At 36.9% G+C, this 21,674-nt stretch overlaps 1 protein-coding gene across 9 annotated transcripts in view; it reads right to left on the bottom strand.

Moving 5' to 3' along the window:
* The window catches only part of NCOA3 (nuclear receptor coactivator 3), a 115,142-nt gene that overhangs the window by 15,207 nt on the left and 78,261 nt on the right, over positions 1-21,674 (bottom strand). For all 9 annotated transcript variants that reach the window (XR_010909920.1, XM_060772151.2, XM_060772155.2 and 6 more), the window contains 14 exons: positions 18,945-19,063; positions 17,697-17,804; positions 15,003-15,175; positions 13,600-13,700; positions 11,154-11,328; positions 9,832-10,020; positions 8,845-8,946; positions 7,741-7,878; positions 6,644-6,791; positions 5,868-6,253; positions 4,573-5,429; positions 3,007-3,145; positions 1,882-2,076; positions 702-938 (listed from right to left, as the gene is read on the bottom strand). Coding sequence is in view for 8 of the 9 variants with exons in the window: in XM_060772151.2 (XP_060628134.2) it covers positions 702-938; positions 1,882-2,076; positions 3,007-3,145; positions 4,573-5,429; positions 5,868-6,253; positions 6,644-6,791; positions 7,741-7,878; positions 8,845-8,946; positions 9,832-10,020; positions 11,154-11,328; positions 13,600-13,700; positions 15,003-15,175; positions 17,697-17,794 (2,938 nt within the window). In the remaining variant the exon portion in view is untranslated. The remainder of the gene's footprint in view (positions 1-701; positions 939-1,881; positions 2,077-3,006; positions 3,146-4,572; positions 5,430-5,867; positions 6,254-6,643; positions 6,792-7,740; positions 7,879-8,844; positions 8,947-9,831; positions 10,021-11,153; positions 11,329-13,599; positions 13,701-15,002; positions 15,176-17,696; positions 17,805-18,944; positions 19,064-21,674) is intronic.

Below are 21,674 nucleotides of genomic sequence, written 5' to 3'. Positions count from 1 at the left end.
TACCACCAAAGGACAAGCAAAAGTGTCCAAGAAGACATTTCATAACTTCTTCTTCCCACATCCTGACCCAGGTATAAAGCTAGCAACACGAGCTTTTTCCTAAGTGAACTCAAGAGTAGTAGTCTAATTAAATTTTATTTATTTGTATTTCACTTCTGCTAATGATGCAATCACAACAGCAGAAAGGAGGCTGTAGTCTAAATTAATTATCTGTTCTAATTCACTAGCATTTAGCAGATTCAGTTTTTGATCTACAGATCCATTTCTTTCGCAAAAGGACAAGACAGTCAACTGCCACTCATATAATTCTCAATACACTATTTTGCATGTTTTAATAAGAACCTGCTTATAATTCATGAGACATTTCACAGTTTCCAAGCTATTTATAACCTTATTTCTTTATACTGAACATTGTATGAGTCAGATTATTATGACAGCATATTTTCCAGATCAGAGAACTAAGATATTAACAAAAAGGGAGGACCACAAAGTACTTTCAATGCTCCATTAGATTTTAATTATAGGATTTCTCTGTCTTCCACCTACACTGGCTTACCAACTGTTCAAAAATATGGTACATTTTGCTATGTAAACAATTTGGAAACAGATACATATAAGATGCTTAAGATATCCCTGCCATCTGCAGTAGCTATAATGAACAAAGGTATGAGTTTCAACAAACAAGCATTAGAAGAACTCACTCATATGAATCATCTGTTGTTGGAGCATGGTTCTAGTTCCAGGCATACTATTGGATCTCATGGGCAAACCAGGCATGGACCCGCCAACTGAGGATCTAGAAAGGGAAAGGTTGCAGTCTGCCCCTGGTCTTGTCATTGAACCAGCACTTGTAGGCTCCATCCTGCTCACTTTTGAGTTTTGTACACTCCAGTCACTTGCTGAATGCTGATTCATGGGCATATTTCTGCTTGATCCTCCTTGAAAAAAATAACATATTTAAGTATATTACTTCTCTTATAGAAAAATATTGAATATGGTGCAATTTTAATGGCAGGCCTTCTTGTATTGTTCCCTTGGGCACAATTATGATAGATCTAAATGTGCTGCCCCATCTTTATAGCATAAATCACATACAAACACCAAGGGTCCCTTCCTTCCATAGAATAGCATGGATAGAGACTGCCATTAGAAAGGGGTAGCTGAAAAACACTAATCCACAGATACACATGGGGCACATGTGTGGCAGCCATGTTTTCGTAACATCTTAAATATGCATCAGATTGCCTAAGTTCAACTGACTTTAGCTGCAATCCCGTGGAGTTTAGTGCAGCCTAGTAGTTCCATACGCAGATCTACTGCTATGCTGAGCCATTTACACTCCCCAAACCAATTATAGAGCCCCAATCTCCAGTCTTTTTATGTCCAGAGGAGAACAGGGACTACAGAAGCATCTGGCTATGTTCCTGTCACCAAATACAAAATGATTATATAATCCATTGGAATCTATGCTATCTTCTGGCTAATGTAATCATTGTACAACTGATGAAAAGAAAATGGGAAAAAAACAGGTAAGAGTTATTAATAACAATAACAAAAATGTGGTCAAACACGTCTCTGATCCCTTTCTCTCTCCACCAGAATGGCTGAAAATCTACAATAGGTCAATTCTAGATAGGGAGCAATTCAAGCTTTTGGTCACAAACTGGAATTTTCCTATTTAAATTTGCATTGATCTCATTATATACAATGATCCCATACTTAATCATATGTATTAGTTTAGAAATCTCAACCAGAACAAGCTAGCACAATACCATTCTATCAGTTCTTATAGTTCATAATAGCGACTTCATCAAAATTCCTGTAATTCAAAAACAAAATTTAAACAAAATTCAAAGCTGGCTCATTCAAAAATCAACGAACCCATATTAGTGGCAAAATTTTCCTGGTTCTCAGTCATTCTTGGACTACCTCCCATCATGCTTTGCTTCTGTAACATGGAAAATGCATTGACACCCCTCACTGGTGCACTTGAACCCACTGACATGGGGCTGTCTAAAGACATGGCTCTGTTGAAAGGAGGACGGGTGTTCTGTACAGACTGGGGACTTCTCATACCTGTTGAAGAATAAAAATATAATTGCCAATTTAAGACCTGAAAACAACATGAGCTACCTGTAACAGCCAGCAAAGGTTCACAAAACAGTGTGGGTTGGTTATGTAGTCAAATGAAGTCATTGGGCTGGTGTGAACCAGGAAAACCTAAATACAAATCTACTATGACCTATGTAAATTTGGCCCATTTCTTTGGATCTGTACAGTCTTCATTAGTTGCATTTCACTTAAAATTACATCATCAACAGGTTAGAAAATGCAGCTTGGAATCATAAGGAGAAAGATAAAAAATTACCTGTCATTTCCATAAGCATATTTATACTAAAAATAGAACTTCAGTGCATATTGCTGTTTTCATTTGATTACTTTTCCTTACTGAAATTATCATTAATAAGCAATCTGACATTAAAACAATCTGAACTGTCTGCCCTTCTAATTCCCCTAATTATACATTCTAGAAGTGCACAGTGCTTTGATTAAATAAGCATGCACAGCCTTGGGAAAAACCAGGCAGAGGAACCAGGGATTTGATGCTCTACAAACTTTGCCGTGGTATATTGCAGCTTTAGCTTTCAGAGGTTTTTTGTGTTTAATCGATGCAATAATGTCTTTAAATAAACATTAAAAATCTCAATGATTCTGAAATTCACTATCAAATATTACTGAATAAAAAGATAATTATATTTAAATGATAAATAATCAAAGATAGGCTACGTTTACTGCTGGAAAATTAAAAAATAATGTGAAGCATAGCTTAAGTATGCAAATTTTCCTATTTAAATTTGCATTGATCTCACTATATACAATGATCCCATCCTTAATCATATGTATTAGTTTAGAAATCTCAACAAGAACAAGCTAGCACAATACCATTCTATCAGTTCACAATAATTGCTGGGTGAAACAAAGTTTTGTCAAAGAAAAACTGTTTACCTGGTGGTGCAGTTCCTTGACATAAAGGTTGCTTATTCCCTATATTACTCCCATTTGTAGACATAGGATTACTGCAAAAATCTGAGTTAGTTAGATCACCCAAAATTGCATCTAAATTGTCCACCAAATCTCCACTCATCTGAAAAATCAAAGAATAAATATTTACAAATGAATTTCATGTTTTAAATTTCCACTCAGAAAATACAAGCAGATATAAACATGAAACTAAAAGACATAGCTGTTTGTTCTAGTTTGGAATATCAGTATGCAAAAGGATCTTGTAGTACCTTAGGGCTTAACTGAGCAAAATATGTTGGTAGAACAAGAAACAGAGGATTTGGAAATTGATCTGTTTGTATTTCTGTATTCTTTCTCATGTATATATGGCCAATTTAATTAGGAGATACCCTGGAAAACTTAAAACGAAGACTGCAATATCTAGTTGATCAACCAGTTTAGGCTTTTTCAGTCACTAAAGTTTAGAACAATATATTGGCAGATTTTATTTTTTTAATGTTAATTCTTTGATGTATGTGCTTAAAAAGTGTTGAGTTTCATCCCTGGACTGCACAAGTTTCTTGTATCATCAAGTTTCCAGACCTCAATGAGTAGCTAGGCTAGAGATAGGACTAAGCTGGGCGATTCCTCCCCCTACAATCCTATGCATGTTTCTCAAAAGGGCTTTGTCTTTACTCTTCCTGTCAGCCACTGTCTCCTCCCCTTTTGATGACTTAGTTATGGAATTCTGTGAGGGAATTTCTCTTTAAGTTTTATTGCCCTGGATTGACCAAGCGGTCCCTCCACCATTTTTAGTGGCATGGATCTTTTTACCTTTTACCTCCTTTAGAAGATGAGATTTAATAAGCTAGTTAGCTCCAAGACCATTTCTATCAAGAATGTATTTTTTGAACCTAAATATTTTTTGAAATATTTTTGAACCTAAAGTTCTAACTCTGCAATCTTGATCCATCCTAAGATATAGAATCCCAGCTCATCTCATATAAGTTTCTGCTTGTTATGAAGTTTACTTCTGGTACTCTGCGATATTTATGATGGAATCACCCCAACTGAGGGTTATTTTGAGCCTTGCAGCTCAGATTCCCCAACAAAAATGTGTAGTATGTGTTTTTAGAATGGCATACTATTTTGTCCCTTATACAAGAATCAATATTTCTTCAAGGGATTACTCTATTCTCTTTTTTTAAAGAACACTAATATTATATTGGTGATAATTAAATATTCAGTTTGAACTTTGGGAAATAAAAGTTTTAATATCCCTTTAAAAGCAGTTTGATATAATATAGTTTATTCAGGATTTAGGTTGTTGTGGTTTGCCAAACCTACTTATTTGAGCTTATTTGAAAATAAGTTCATCAATGTATTTGTTATCTTTAAAGAAAATTCATTTAGTGAATTTAACAACAAATGCACAAAATCCAATTGCTTGTTTCGAGTAAAGCAAAGACAATGGATCAATGAAATGTACACAAGTGACTAATTACTCTTCAGTGATTGATTCAATTGGTGTACTCTACCTGGTAGTAACACCAGAATGGAATAGCTCACCTCTTCTGTGGGTTCTGTTTTTATTTTCATCTCTTTCTCTTGACTTGATGTAGGTACAGCAGAACTACAGCACTGTCCCATTTTGCTATCTAAACATTCTATTTTAGGTTTAATGTCTTTTGAAAGCGAATCCTTTCCATCATCTTTGTCAAGAAGGTATCTAAGCAGAGCATGGTTCTCTTTCTTTTTAGGACTCATTTGCTCCTGTTTCACCATTCCTTCCCCACAGGAAACCGTATTGCTATCATGGTATGTATCTTTGCCAGTAGCTTCAGCAGTGATTTTTGCTACCTCTGCTGGAGAATTACCATTCCGTAGCAACTTATGTAAAATTCTATGCTTCTCTTGCATGTTTGATGAAGAAACCCCTCCAGAGGTAGAAGAGGAAACTCCAGAGGAAGGGCTTGTAGCATTGGTAGATGATTCTTTGCAAGAAGAGTCTAAGGGAGAGTTTGACAGTGTTGAATGTCCTCGGTCCTCTGACGAACAAGTGAGTAACTGAAGAAGTTTTTTATGACCTTTGCTTTCAGCTGGGCCCCTTTGATCAGATCCTTCAAGACTCTCCTCTTTGCTATCCTTGTTACCAAGGGAGTCCCTGCTATTTGATTGACACATAGAGCTCTCCACCTGATTTTGCTCAGGATATATGCCTGGAGGGCTCTTTGAGTCCTGATTACCCATTTTACTTTGTTGAGAAACATTCATATTTGGAGAATTGTCCAGTCTAGGACCCGGTGAAGAAAGCGTAGACAGAAGAGATGTTCCAACCCCCTCACTAATTGCTTGAAGAGCACTAAGTGAGCTGCTTGAGAAGTTGTTGCTAGTATTGCTGGCAGGTCCCATAGGAGAGTGCACACCTATACGAAAGAGAGAAAAACAAGTATTGAAGAAAACAGCCACATCTACATTTATTGATGCCTTCCAGGGGAATACTAGATATAAAATATGGTCAGATTATTATTATTGCTGTGTTCTTTTACATTCATGCTATACAACACTCTGAGAATATAGTAGTAATTGCAATCAGGGAGAGGGAGAGCAAATCCATGGTCCTGGTCTCAGCATGAAAGTACCAAAGTTCCCTCCAGTATTTGCACTGAAGACACAGTGACATGAACCCCTTTAGGTCATCCAACTCAAAGAGGGATGCAGACCCCCCCCCCCCATCTAAATAAGTTTCGTCATGCATTGGAAACAATAAATCCTCATCTATGACCAACTGCATAATAGACTTCAAATTCTGAAAAAGTAAGACAGACAGACAGACAGAAAGACAGGAAGAGGAAGGGACATACCTGTTACAGGAGAATACTGGTGTGAATTCACTTTAGGACTCCCACGATTTCTAGGAGATATCATTAAATTCTGTTGACCGGAATTTAAGCCTGGGCTGCCATGTGGTGGGCTGCTCATATTTAATCCATAGTTACCCTGATAAGGAGAAGACTGCATTCCTGGCACAGAGTTCACTGATCCCATATTTCCATGGCCACCATATCTAGCACTGCTCATCTGCCCCATCAAGTTAGGATCTCCCATGCCATATGTCCTGTTCTGCAAAGGCATGTTTTGCCCAGGCAACATATTCATAACACCACCACCTGAATTTGTGCCCCCGGTGGTGGGTGCTCTGATATTCTGTCCCATTGAAACAGGATTTGGTCGATATCCATTTTGTTCTCTGAAATTTTCACATACACAAAAGATTAGTGGATTATATATACAGTGATTTACAATAAACACAGTGAATTATCTTCTTATACTTATTCTTATATTTTCTTCCAGGAAGCAGTAAACGTGAGCACCTACATTTGTTATAGCAGAACACATTAACATTGTTTATCAAGTGGTTCGGTTCGCAAAGAAGTCACTCTGGCATCAGTGCCTACAATCTTCAGAACTCTGTTTTTATTCTTGTGCAAGTATCAAAACCAATTTTTTATTTTCCCGTGTCCTAGCTGTTGTTGTTATATTTATTTATTGATATGAAATGACATCTATGTTGTTCAACAACAAGATGCCAGAATAAATGTTTAATAAAAGAAAACACTTTTGAAACTGTTGTTTTCACCTTTGAAGAAAGTGAGTGGAGATAAATCCATGACGGTCATTGGTAACTGGGTTTCGAAACAGTTTACTTTTTGTCTGTGCTATCACTATTGTTCCATCTGCTAAGGAAAACCGATAGAATGGAGTTTCAGAGTGGCCTTGTATATACGCTGTTGGAAAGAAACAAATGCTATCAGAACATCAGCAACCTTCAAAGAAATATGATACTGATACTACACAAAAATCTTACACAAAAGAACAACTTTAAAACTTCTAAAACATAAGTTTTAAACAATAATCCATAACCTTGCTGAAATCTACTATTTCCTACTTAAAAACAACACATCTATATTTATGTAATAAATATATGTAGAAGTCAGCTTCATATCTGCCCTGTTTCAATCTAATGCTTCTAAAGTAATATGTTTAAATGTTTAATTAAGAATGTGCAATTTTAGATAGTTACACACTTCTTGAACTAGACAGGAATCTTAAGTTTTCCTTCAAGTACTTTCATACAAAGGCAAATGAGCACATCTGATCTGGCATATACTGAAAGAACAAATACGGTTAATTGTATTGTTTATTCAAAGAAGGTGACCTGATGTGTTCTCCTCATCTGCTCCTCTTGCCCCCTCTCCAGAATATCAACAAAACTAATTATCACCTAGTTCTGATGCTCTTCCGTGTTCATTTGTTATACATTACAAGACTGGCCATGAGGAGAAAATGTGTTTAGCAAGGTTTATTATATGGTGAAACCCTGGTCTCTCCAATAAATAAAAGAGAAATATAGGTTCATCCCATATATCAAATATTTACACCACTATCTAGTTCATTCAGCTATTCTTCACTTACAGATATATTTTACTTATTAAAATTTTACCATCACAACAGATAGCATCATCCTACTTTTTCTTTACATCTCAGTAAAACCACAGTTATTATTTTGTGTCTAGCATAAATAAACACTGCCCTTTTTGACCTTAAACGTACCTCTTAATAATAATAGTCATTGTATTAATTTTGGATTGATTCTAGATGTAAAAGCAAAGGTGGAACAATTTAAAAGAAAAGCTGGCTTCTTCAAATATGGCTTCCTCAAATATGAGAAATTACCTTCTTGATAATGGCGTTTGTTTGACCAGGGTTGTCCTTCATTTTGACATAAAAATCTCTGAATACAACGACGGATCGTATCTTCGCATCCAGGTTTCATGGACCTGAGAGAGTTTGTATCTATGTTGACAAGTTTACCTGTTGATGAAAAAAAGTATTTAATTTTGGAAAATGCTGGAATTTTTGAAATTAAATATTTAAATATATTTATATTGTTAAATATTTAAGTATTGTTAAATATTGTTATTCTCCCCTGTGTTTGACAGGTAGGTAGTTAATTAATGCTTAGACCATTAATTTACATACATACATACATACATACATACATACATATATACATACAAATAAATATAATATAAAAGTCCAACAACATAATACAATATAAAAGTACAGTAAAGTCTCATTTATTCAACATAACAGCAGAACGTCCGATAAATGAAAATGTTGGATAATACGGAGTCTCCTACTCTTACCCGTCTGACACGACACTAGACACCTAGAATATTAACAACAGGGGCTCAAGCGGTTAAGGCAAGGCAAAGCCTCAGGGCTAGAGCAGCCCAGCAGGAAGTGCCCAGATGCAGAAGAGGAGCATGGATATCACAGAAGGAGGGAGGGTTCTTTCGCTTCCGATCCTGCCTCTTTTCCCCCTTTCCTCCCTCCTCCCCCTCCTTGTCTTGCCTTTTTCACTTACTGGGAATGGAGAGGGAGTTGGGGAGTGCTCCTTTAATTAAAGGGGAAATGCTGGAGGGAAAGGGGGGCATCGGATAAGATGGAATGTCGGATAAGCAAGACTCTACTACACTAAATTAAAAAAAAAAAATAATACAGAAGTACTACTTCTTTGTCTAAGATTGTCCAAAGATGGGTTTTTCTTGGCAAGATTTATTCAATATACATCTTGCCAAGAAAAACCCCATCTTAGGGTCGCCATAGGTTGGAAGCAAAGGCACATAACAACAAGAATACAAATCCTCCAAACGAAATAATAATAACTCGTTTTAAAACATGCAGTTATACAATATCTTCTAATTACACAAAATATGTGTTGTTCTTATTATCAATGAAAATAGATGTCATGAATTCTACAATTATGTTTCTCACCTGAAAGATCATGCCTAGTAACAAAGCTTTCTGTATTTGGTGAAAATACTCTTTCCACCGCAGAGATACGACGTGCCACACATATCATACAAGACTGCAAATCTGCAATTCAACAATTGTGGATTATATTTTAGAAGTACTTTGACACTAAAAAAACACTAGTGTTGTACAGTATCTACAGAAATGAAGGTATACCACCAGCTGCCATAGGAATTGAAGGGGATCAACTAATAGTGAAATGAGACACTTGTCATGGTCAGATCACTGGCTACAAGCAGATATATGGTGAAATTTTTCCATAGAAATTTTTCTATAACCCACACACAGAGATGTGCAAATATATCCATACTTATCGGAGGTTTTATACTACAATCTATTATTTTAGACAGGAAATATATAGTATATTAATATCTAGTTATTCTTTTAAGGGAACAGGAAATGACAAACTCCAGTGCTCAAGGGAACAGACTAATGAATTAATGCACTACAAAACTCATTTCCTTTTCACAAATTTTCTTGCTTCTCAGTCAGTCACAGGGTACAGGTTGTCAATAAGATATAAGTTGTCTGTGCTCAGAGACTCACACCCATTCTTTACTAAAAATCAAAGTTCAATTAGTTATTTTGAATTGGAGATTTCTCATCTTGAATTTAAGTGTTAGGTACTACAGACATATGATAAATTAGATAATATTATTTAAAATATGGAAACCTTCCAATTTATTCATTTATTTACTTTTGGATTCAGTCTTTTTCTCATTTTTTTTAAAAAACTAACACAAAATAGTTTAAAATTGTTTGAAAAAAGATACAGGTGTTAAAAACAAAAGTTCTTATTTTCCAGCAAACTAACATCATGCACTCTAGGTGATAACAATGTTATCTTATGATTAAGCTATTTCAAAAGTGCATCACATATTCCACTGTAAATTATGATGCACATAATTAATCAAAGTCAACCATCACCAAGAAGCCATTTTCCATTACCTTCACCTTCTTCTAACATAGCTCTTGGCTGTGATAAAGCAAAACACTGCATGGTTTCAAATCTTTGATGTGTATCTTGGTTGCTCCCTACATCTTCCAGAAGATCATGTACTGTTTTCACCATCATGCGGCAATTAAATGTGTGACTCTTCTGTCTAGGTGCTTCATTGGTCCAAGAAACTCCATTCACTAAAATCATACATATATAAAAAAAAAACTGTTACAATTTGGGTAGAAAATGGCTTTCCATTAGATATTAAAACTGCAATCAAAAAGAACATCCAGTGAAATCAGATGACTTTGCTAAAACTGAAAATGCCAGTGCCTTATATGTAATACCAATGATCTGCAAGACAGAAATGTAATGTAACTCATCTCTTTGAAAAGGGCAAGGGAAGAAAAAGTTCAAGCTACTGATACATATGATTCTTACAAATTTCATATTCCTTTTAATGCCTGTAACCAATGTTGCTGATGTTAGATTTAAGTTTGTAAGGGATAAACAAGCAGTGATTACTATCCCATTTCTTCCTGTTCTCTTCCTTTTGAGTAATCTTCACATATAAGAGAAAGGGTTCAAAATTATGCTGTGGCACCACATTTCTGGACTCTGACTTCTGAGTGCATATTTAAGTATAGTTTAAGATAAAGGTAAAGGTTTCCCCTTGATATTAAGTCTAATCGTGTCAGACTCTGGGGTGGTGGTGCACATCTCCATTTCTAAGCCAAAGAGCTGGCGTTGTACGTAAACACCTCCATGATCATGTGGCTGGCATGACTGCATGGAGCACCGTTACCTTCCCCAGTACCTATTGATCTACTTACATTTACATGTTTTCAAACTGCTAGGTTGGCAGAAGCTGGGACTAACAGCAGGAGCTCACCCCACTCCTCTGATTCCAACTGCTGACCTTTTGATCAGCAAGTTCAGCAGCTCCGCGGTTTAACCTGCTGCACCACAGGGGGCTCCAAGTATAGTTTACTCTAACTGAAATTATTGGGAAAGTGAATGGAGCTTATGCAGAAGATAAATTCGATAACCACCCTTTTAAATCTTCATACTAGATGAATTTAAGAAACTGTATTTTTTTTAAAATGAATACACAAGAGATCCAAATGTAATTTAACTAGGCACAGTGCTTGATTTTATATGAATAACAATTTCTGGAAAAATGGCAGTTCTAAAATAATATGTGAAATATGAAAGATAATTTGCATTGAAAAACTAAACATTTTGAACACTAATACTTTAATTCTAGGGGCTAGCTTTTTGTATAAAAAATGTCATTTTGCATAGTTGAGATGAATATTGGCCTTATTACCTGCAGATTTTGGTAAATTTTTAAGGAAATCCTTCCGATCTTCCTCGTGCAAAATACTGTAAACACTTGTATTAACCAAGTCTTCTTGTTTATATTGCAAATACTGAGTGACATTTTCAGATACAAATACAATGTTCCCATCTCGATTGACTACAAATAAGAAGCCATCCAATGCCTAGAAACAAAATTATGACAAGATATTATCCAAAATGTAGACACACATTTTATACACACCAATAAAATGGGAACTGTATAGTTCTCTAGATGCCGATGCAGGTTTCAGCAGCCCTGGCCATTGGAACTAATGGTAAGGAATGTTATCAGTTGATGTACACAACATCTGGAAAACTACATAATTCCCTACCCTAGAGCAGTGGTTCTCAACCTGTGGATCCCCAGGTGTTTTGGCCTACACTTCCCAGAAATCCCAGCCAGTTTACCAGCTATTAGGATTTTTGGGAGTTGAAGGCCAAAACATCTGGGGTCCCACAGGTTGAAAACCACTGCCCTAGAGTATCTTGTTTCCAAAACAGTCATTCACATCTGGATGCAGATTTCACAGAAAGTAATGTTATAGAAGTTTATTCGCAATAAATCTCCACTGGCGTACATGCAGTGTGCTCCCATGAGTAAAGAGCTACTGCAACAGAATAAACAGAATAGGAATATGCATGTGTGCACATGGGAAGTGGTTGAGTAGGGGTTATTCATATATGAAGACATATAGAAAAAACTATACTGAGCAAACTATTAGTTCAAATTATACCTATTGGTATAAAAACACTGATTAATCTTCGTATGTGTCACAGCAGATTCCTTTACACTGCTAATCACTTAGGTCAATGGTTCCCAATCTGTGGTCTGTCGGCCACCAGGGGTACCCAAGAACAAAAATATGGTCCATGGCCTCAACACTACTACATCGCTGCCTCGAAACCACGTGGCATTGAGAGCGACTGGTCTCATGAAACCCTCTTAAGTGCCGAGGCAACAAGGATGCCGGGAGGGGAAAGGCTGACTGACTACACATGAAAGGTTACTACTGTCACATCAGCTCTAGATTATTAAACACAGCTTTCAGTGGGCGAGCAGATGGTGACTACTGGGTGGCATATGTTCTGTATCAAAAACTAGAGTTGTGGTCTATCCAATGCAATTTTCTGAATCGGTACTCCAAATAACCAAGCCGAATCTAAAGTTGACCAAAAACTGATTCAAAAACTCCAACCAGAGAAGTCAGCCATAGCAGAGCACTTGATGAACCAACCTGGACACAGCACATTATTTGAGAACACAGAAATGCTGGACCACTCTCACAACCACCATGTCAGACTACACAGAGAAGCCACTGAAATCCACAAGCATATGGACAATTTGAACAGAAAGGAAAAAACCATGAAAATGAACAAAATCTGGCTACCAGTATTAAAAAGTTCAAAAATTACAACAGCAAAACAACAGAGAGTAAACAATCAGGCACATCAAATCACCTCTCAAAGAAAGATTCCCCCAGGCACTTCCAAGCCATTAAATGCTAATCAAGGTGGTCAGTTGAAACAGTCACACCTAGCTCCAGCAGACAAAAGTCCTTTGTCCCACCCTGGTCTTTCCACAGATATATAAACCCATTTTCCTACTTCCAACAGACCTCACTACCTCTGAGGATGCTTGCCATAGATGCAGGCGAAACGTCAGGAGAAAATGCCTCTAGAACATGGCCATATAGCCCAGAAAACCTACAACAACCCAGTGATTCATAATCCTTTTGGTACTAATGTTGAAGACTGGTCCCTGGTCAAAGTGGCCCCACATCAAGTGCTCCAGGGTCAAAAAAAGGGTTGGGGACCACTAATTTAAGCAATGAGAACTAAATGACAACTATAGCCCACATAAAAACTGATGAGGTTTTTAAAAAAGCTTCAGCAAGTAGTTTTTTCAATAACATATACAGTCAACACAAGATAATATTGCACAAATCAGAACTCCAACTATGTTTTTCCATTTGGCTTTCTCCTGTACTCAACAAATTTCTTGACTGAACAGATAGATAGAAAACTATAAGTTGATTGATGAAGTAAAACAGGATTATATCCCACACCAGACATAGACAGGTATCGTCTTCAGTATGTTTCGGATTACCAGTCTCTTAGACACAAACCTCTGGCTACTCTGGATTGTAACCCAAAAATATCTGGAAGGACACAGTTCCACCACTACACTGCACTAATCTCTAAAGTGATTTCTCAGTATGTAATTGTGGTGTCAGCATGAGAGAGGCATTGCCTCTCCAGTGTTTAAAGTGCTGTACAATATTTGTATCAGTTATCTTCATTTAAAAATATCTCACAAGTATACGTTCCTGAAGTCCCTATAGGCTAGAATGTCTACAGTAAAACAATAAAACATTTCTTAGTGAGTAGTCAAATAAAATAAACTTTAAGCTTGCCTGTAACAGAAGAGGTCCCAATGAATCTTTATCAATAACACCTTGACCAGTTGAAGACACATCAGCTTTCTGAACATCATCATCAGCTGAAGCTGTTTTTCCTGAAATTTGATAAATATAGTATCTTTAAAATCTTCAATGAAAATAAAGTCCAACTAAGCACTTAATGTGAGAACACGTTCAATATTGGCCACAGCATTTTCTCATCATGTTTTTCTCTCTCTCCAATATAGAAAAAAAAATGCTTTTAACCTAACACTGAAATTCTTTTGATAAGGGCACTGAGATACTATTTAAAGGGTTAGAAAAAAACCAGATCATCCAGGATTACACACATAAGGCCTGAATCCTACTGGTAGCCTTAACAAGAGCAGATCCACTGAATCAATGAGACTGATATAACTATCAACTTATCATTTGACAATTGATTCCATTGGTCTACCAACATAGTTCCTCCACCATTTTGCTTTTTGGTGAAGTGGAAAAGAATGAAAGATGGTTGAAGGAAGAAACTTATAAGGCCAAACCCTCATTTCTGAATTCACTGTGGATAATACCTTGAATTTATTTATTTATTTATTTATTTATTTCTATACCACGTTTCTCAACCCCTAGGGCAGTGGCTCTAAACCTGTGGGTCCCCAGATGTTTTGGCCTTCAACTCCCAGAAATCCTAACAGCTAGTAAACTGGGTGGGATTTCTGGGAGTTGTAGGCCAAAACACCTGGGAACCAACAGGTTGAGAACCACAGCCCTAGGAGGACTCAATATTTGTCCCTATGAGAACCTATTAACTTACAAAGACTAGAACAAGATAATCAATGTAAAACTAAGATTCAGTTAAGAAATGTTCCTGTCTATCCCTCCATTTGTACATTCGAATCCCATTTATGTTTTATTTCCAATAACTTACACAATACACAGTAATCAAATGCTTATCACAGAACAAAAATGTAACAAATGTTCCTCACTTAAAAGCTAGCCTTAAATTGAAAACTCCACATCAGATTACAGTATGTAACAATTTTTTTAAAAAAAAAAATCTGTTCCTGGTTTGAAAGTGTTATTTCCTCTTTAATTATGCGGTACTTACTTTGAAAGTAATGGTTATAATTCCAACAACTTCATTTTTGTAGCTGCCACAAACTACGTTGAATTGGTTGAGACTCAAATGAGATATTCATTGAAAAACTATAGCAAAACGTACTGCTGGATGTCCCACAAAAACCATTTTTTTGCAGTTTAATAAACTTTTTCCATGTTTTTATGATCGAAACAATTAGGAAATGACATTTATAAGCCAGGAACAAAAAACGTGTTACATAATGTTATCTGAAAATGAAGCAACTTTTTATATAATGGAATATAATTTCTCCTTCATAATTTAAGAATCAGAGACTTGCCTTGTTCCTTTATTTGTCGTATCTGTCTAACAGTTTCCTTTAAAATTGCACATTTATCCGGCTTGACATTGAAATTATCAATGTCACTCAGGTTAGCAGATATCAGCTCAGCCAGCTCTTCAATATATTTGCTTTCTTGCTCCCGTCGACGTTTCTCACCACTGCAAATTAAACTAAAAACAAGAACACATGTAGTTAAACCTCATGACTTACAATCTCTTTGAAAAATTACTGTCTACCTACTCAATTACCCATATTTACTTGAGTCTAATGCACCACTGAGTTAATGCGCACCTCAATGTTCAAAACCTCAAAACAGAAACAAAAAAGTGTATTGTATGGCTTATGTAGTACACAGAAACTACACTACAAGTTGATTTGATGCTGCATTAGAATAGGGCACGTAAACCAGCCAGTTGGGAACTGCACAAGGTTGGTGAATTTGCCAGCCTCAGCCTGACAGAGGCGCACAGCTTCCCTTTGCCTGTCGGCTATTCTGTCATGTCTTCTTGATTCCTCGCTTCTCTTCCATCCATTCTCTCATGTCAGTCTGTGGGATGCTGCAGGGGAGCTTTCTATGATGTCTTTTTGTTGGGAGCGGGAGTCAGGACGAGGCGAAGGCAAGAGGAAATGGAAGGCGGAGGCTTAGGCTGGCTCTGTGGAACACTCTCCAGGCTGGCTGCCTCCTTCCTTGAGCCAAGGCAAGGCATTATTAATTCCTTGGGCTCTTCGGTGCCTTCAATGCACCCCCACCCCCCAACGTTAGGCCTGTTGTTGAGCTACTTATTGGGCCCCGATTATGAGTTCAATAAGAGGAGAACAGATCCAACAGCACAGCAGAATGGTAAACAGGGAAGGGGAAGCCATGCCCCCTCCATCAGGCTGAATCTGGTGAACTCACCAGTCTTGCGCGGTTCCCGACTGTTCCCTTGACTGGTTTCTGTGAGCAATTCTAATGTGCTAATGAATGTAATGCACACCTTAATGTGATATAATTTAGCCAAAAAAAGGTGTGCATTCGACTCAAGTAAATACAGTAAATGTACATACATGCTAGCAATTTTATTTTCATCACACTGAGTGCATGCAGAAGTAAAATGCAAATGTTTTATGCAATTAACAGGTCAGCTGCTGAAATTCGCCAAGTCAAATCCAGCCACCTTAGGACGACCACAACATACCAATAGCCCTAAGACAAGATAGCTCCCTCAAGGGGCTGAGATTTTAGCTGATTTCCCTCACTTGCCTGTGGGAAAAATGGCCTGTGGGGAAAAATGGCTGCTAAAAAGGATAAATATATTTCTCAAACTTCACATCACTAGGCAATCAAGTGAGGAAGATCAGTAAAGTTTATCTGGAAAATCTAGGCTGGGCAGTTCATCAACATATAGAAGACCACATGTTTCACAAATTTGGGAGAAATCAGAAGAGGTCAAAATCCAAAATCTACTCAAAAGTGATACCTTTATTGGCCAAACAAAATGAACAACAGATATCATGCAAACTTTCAAAGCTCTACTGGCTTCATCATCGGGCAAAATATGTTCACAAACCATACAGGACAGAAAAACTGACAGTGTAGGAGTCACAGGGATATATTCTGTATTGGATGTTTCGATTGTAGTTCAGTTGTTCTGGAGGAGACTCAGTGGAGGCAGTGGCCACTCCCTTCTTGGTCATGCAGGGATTAAGACAAAGAACTAAAATTTAAACTCCAATAGCTGCAGTAAATTAACTTCTCTGGGGGTTCAAGGCTGTTTCTTGCCAGATAAAGTAGTCAGTGGAGCACTGAAAGCTTGCATGATGCATCTTGGGGGTTTTTATTGGTCACAATATCATTCTTTTGCAAATTTTTGATTTTCCTGTGTGCTACAACCCCTGTATCCAAGGGGGGCTATGGTTCCCAGGTTTCACTTGGATACATAAACTGTGGATAATAGCAAACACGGTTGAAATGAAGGACTTCTGCCCCAGAAATAGTGAGTCATGCTGAAGGCCCTAGAAAATGCCCAGAGAATACATATTTTCTGGTCATTGATAGATAAAACTGCCAGTCCCACTGATACAGGAGCCGTATGCTATTTTGCTGCATGGCCAACATATCGCTGAATATGTTTCCTGGATTATATCAATATGAATACTACTTTCAAATATCCAGCTTTGTTAAGGACATCTTGTATTTGGCAAATATTGAATGTATAAATACAATAACCAGAGAAGGGATATCAAATAATACTCCTAAACAAGGAACGCAATCTATAGAACAGGACAGATAATTTTGCTCTGAAGATAGGTAGGAACCTTTTAAGTATATTTCTATATGGTTTCTTTTTAAGTATTTAACTTACAAAAAGACAGTCCCAAAATATTTTTCATTATTGCTATTAATTGCCTTAATTAAAGCATATCAAATTTACATTTTATGCATTTCTACAGCTTTTATGTTAAAAAAATCAAGCTCCTACTCATAAATTAAAGAATTACCAAAAAAAATGCATGCAGCTATAATTAAGCAACTTTTTTTCTGGCAATGATACAGTTTGACTTGATTTCATGTATGTGAATTAAAACACATTAAGCATATCATGTAATACATTTGTCACTGAACGAAGACATTATAGATTTAAATACTGAAAAACCCATCCACTATCTATAAATATTCCGCAATAAAGTAACAAAATGAATACTCTCTACCCTGGTCCCGGGGTATCACAGGGCAATGGCTTGCGTTTTCTTGAATCACTGGTCATGCTGTCCAAGGAGTTCTCCCCTAATCCACTCATTCTGATCATACATCAGCAACTGAAACAGTCAAGGAGTAACCAAGTTGATTTTTGTTCAGGAATCAAACATAAAGATGTTCAAAAACAACAAAATTGGAAACTTGGTTAAACTTTCAGCATGACAGGGTTGCAAGTGAGCCGAAGATTCTCTAGTTCAGTAATTTTCTAGAAAGATACATTGTTGGTTCCTCTGTGAAATGACAGGGAATATGTCCTCAGTGATAATGGCCTGTGCATAAGCAGTTTTGCAAAACAGCCACTACTCCATCAGTCTCTAAATAGAGGGTAACTATAAGAATTAACAAGCTATCTCAGACCAAAATCTAAAAATGGCATCCCTGCAACCTTGTCACTGGTCCTCTGAGGTACATATAATCTTGGGTGTCCTGTTATTCTGCATGAACTGCTTGCTAGACCAGACTGAGAAATCATATCCAAAGGCTTTGGCAGCAATGACAAGTTTTCCCTTTGCAAAATGTTGGAAGAGACATCAACAAGCATCTACCCTTTTTTAAAGACCTCCAATGAACGAGAGGTAGTCTATTCCAACGTCAAATAGCTCTTCATTTCCAGAGATTCTCACTAATGTTTATGTGGAATCTCTTTTCTTTAAAATTGAATACAGTGATATTAAATTGAATCCCAGATTTTACAACATCTACAACAGAAACATAAATAGTATATATTAATTAGGAATGCTTTCCATAAACTATCCCAGACAGCCTGTATAGTTGAATGAAAATGGACAATGTAATGAAATGTACAAGGGGAGAATGAACGTATCAATTGCATTTCTTGCTGATTATTATGAACTGGGGGGATTCCTGTGGCATTCTGTTCAAAGAAAATGAAACCTACCACCCATGCTTTCTCTCCCCATTGGCATATTGATGCAATTTGGATATAATAGAATGGATCACCAAACCATGATTTTGGGAGGGTAAATAATTGTCTTTCTCAAAAGTTGTGTAGTCTTTTTTCCCCAATTTCCATGGTTTGAAACAATCAGTTTTCATGACAACTTGGGCAAACAAACCAGCATTCATCACTTGCCACAAATGTTCTTTCAAAGTAGGAGATGAAACATACTCATAAGTGTGGAAGGAAGTATTTGATTACCAGTAACTAACGTTTGGTCAGTTTGGATGTCTTCCATTACCTCAAATCATAGAAGAAAGGTGAAAGAGTGCAGATGCATTCAAAGCAGCATGCTATTCATCACCAAAGCACGGTTTGGCCATACATTCCATGACAATTCCATTCTACTGTGATCTGAAACTGGTGAAAGATGAAAAGTGCATTTGAGAGATGAGAGGTACATATCTCTAAGGAACTATACTGTACAGTCATTAACTAAATATAAAATATTGTTTCTACCGGTTCTTCCTATGTAAAAGAGTAATAATGAAATAAAACATAGAAATATCACACTGCTTTTTTCATCAGTCACTTAAAAAGTGTGTTAGGTGACTAAATTATGGCTATACCTTAAATCAATAAAGCAGCTTTGCAGAATAATTCTGCGTATCTGTTCTGATATGATAAACTTTATATTGCATTTTTTCACTCAACAGTACATCAGATTTTAAAATACTTGAAGTGATCATCATCATCATAAACAGACACTTGATAGAACAGAGTAATTAAGTCTAAATATAAATAGAAATAAGATAAGCCAATGCTTCTAGAGCTCTGGCAAGAAGTGTGTTATGATGCCAGTTTTAGGACACTCACATTTGACAAAATCTCCAGGACTTTCATTCAGAACATAGTCGTAAAGGCTAGGTACTTTCTAGATCAGTGGTTTTCAAGCTGTGGGCCCCCAGGTGTTTTGGCCGACAACTTCCAGAAATCCCAGTCACTTTACCAGCTGTTAGGATTTCTGGGGGTTGAAGGCCAAAACATCTGGGGACCCACAGCTTGAGAACCACTGCTCTAGATAAATTGCAGAACTTGACTGTTTTGTTTGTTATTGCAACAAGAATAGAAATAGAAGACAGATACATCTTATCTGAGATTTCTAAGAGCCATAGCGTGACAAAACACTGGTCTTCTCAGGACTAATTATACTCAAAATCTTCAATGCTAACTGACAGTCTTTCATATCATTTGTGGGAAGAATTTCTCAAAAGGCAAAATTCCTATCCAAACTTAAATCTGATTGATTTCATTTTTTTAATTATTTCATTTAGTTGCTCATATTGTGCGCATGATATTCTACCACCCTTGTTCTAGTTCATTTTTTAAAATGAAAAAGCCAATTTTAAAAGAAAATTCAAAAATTATTTGTGAGTTCCAGGCTGCCCACCAGGTGGCAGAACAGGACCAAATAATCAGACAAGTACCAACTAAAAGACAGCAAAGCCACTAAAAGGTGGATTTTTTAACAAAGCAAGTAAATGCAAGCAGCTGTAAGCTCAGTCATGCAAAGGATAAAGATCAGACTCATGCAGACACCAGCTTTCAGCACTCATGTAGTTTGCAACGTCTTGTGCATTTTTCCCAAGTCCAAAACCCATTGTGTAGATTGCAGTATTTGACTCTGGTCTCATAGCAACTGCATTCCTAAACAGACATACCGTTTTGTGGCACTAAACGCTACCATAGAAAGAGGCAGGAAATACACAGAAGCAGATAAAGGGCTGGAAAGAAGCTCAGGAAATGTGAGAGTACTACAGATATATATAAAATGATCTACCCTTCAATTCTGTATTTTAGAAATCCCCCTGTGCCACCTACAATGGAGCCCATTTGAAAATGAAACAATATTACAACACTGGGTTTCTGAGTACATTGCTGCTGCTGTTACATGCCTTCAGATTGACTCTCACAAACAACATAGTTTTCTTGGCTGGATTTATTCGAGGAGAGCTGACATTGTCTTCCTCTAATGCCACCAGTTTGGTATAGGGATTTGAGCACTGGAATACAATTCTGAGGTTAAAAATTTTGCTCAGCTATGGATGCCTCCTAGGATGTCATGCTCTTAGCCTCAGAGAAAGGCAAAGCTAAAGCCACTTTGAGTCTCCTTGTGGAGAGAAAAAGCGGGCTATAAATAACAACAACAGCAGCAGCAAACCCCTTCTGTACAAATCTTGAGAAAACCCCATGATAGGTTTGCCTTAGGATTGCCATAGGTTGCAAATTACTTGAACGCACACAACAAATGACAAAAATGTGTGGCTTACCATAGGGCTTTCACAGCTAAGTGGGAATTCCAGACCTGGTGTCTCAGAACACTCAAACCACTTAACCACACTGGCTATCTCCCTGTATGTGTAACTCAATAAACAACCATTTCAGCTTTGAGAGACTGCTAGAGAACATCTGATGCAGTAAAAATGCACAGAAAATATTGGTTGGAATCCTGTATAGTAGTTACAAATATGTAACCTAAAATGCACTTGTGACTGGTATGAATTCACAATCCCTACACAACTCCTAGAGTTTAGCAGTTAAGTGGAAATAAAGAGGAGGGTGCTTTGGGATTCACAATGTAGCATTTGGTTCTATGCTATACCGAAGTGTTGTACAGGATTTCAGCCATTATCTTTTTTTAAAAGACAGTTTATGTATTTCCTTGAAATTAAGAGTACTGAAAGTTTGTTCTTTACCTCTCCATTATATTATATACTTCTTTCTTTCAGATGCAGTTACATTTGTAAAAAGAACATCTACAAAGTTATCCGATCATCGTTTTACATAAGGGCAGCCCCTTTTATTAGCACCTCTATTGTTGTGTTAATAAGTGTGCTCTATTATCCATTGTAGTTGCATATTGTAATAAGGAGAATCTTATCAAGAACTGGAATGCTCCAAAACAAAGAGCACAGGATTAAAATAAGAGATAGCTGACAAGAATATTACCCTGGCAACAGTGCTGTATCAT

The sequence above is a fragment of the Anolis sagrei genome, chromosome 4, assembly GCF_037176765.1.
Source record: "Anolis sagrei isolate rAnoSag1 chromosome 4, rAnoSag1.mat, whole genome shotgun sequence".
Taxonomy (NCBI): Eukaryota; Metazoa; Chordata; class Lepidosauria; order Squamata; family Dactyloidae; genus Anolis; species Anolis sagrei.
This window is presented reverse-complemented; position numbering and strand designations above follow the sequence as displayed.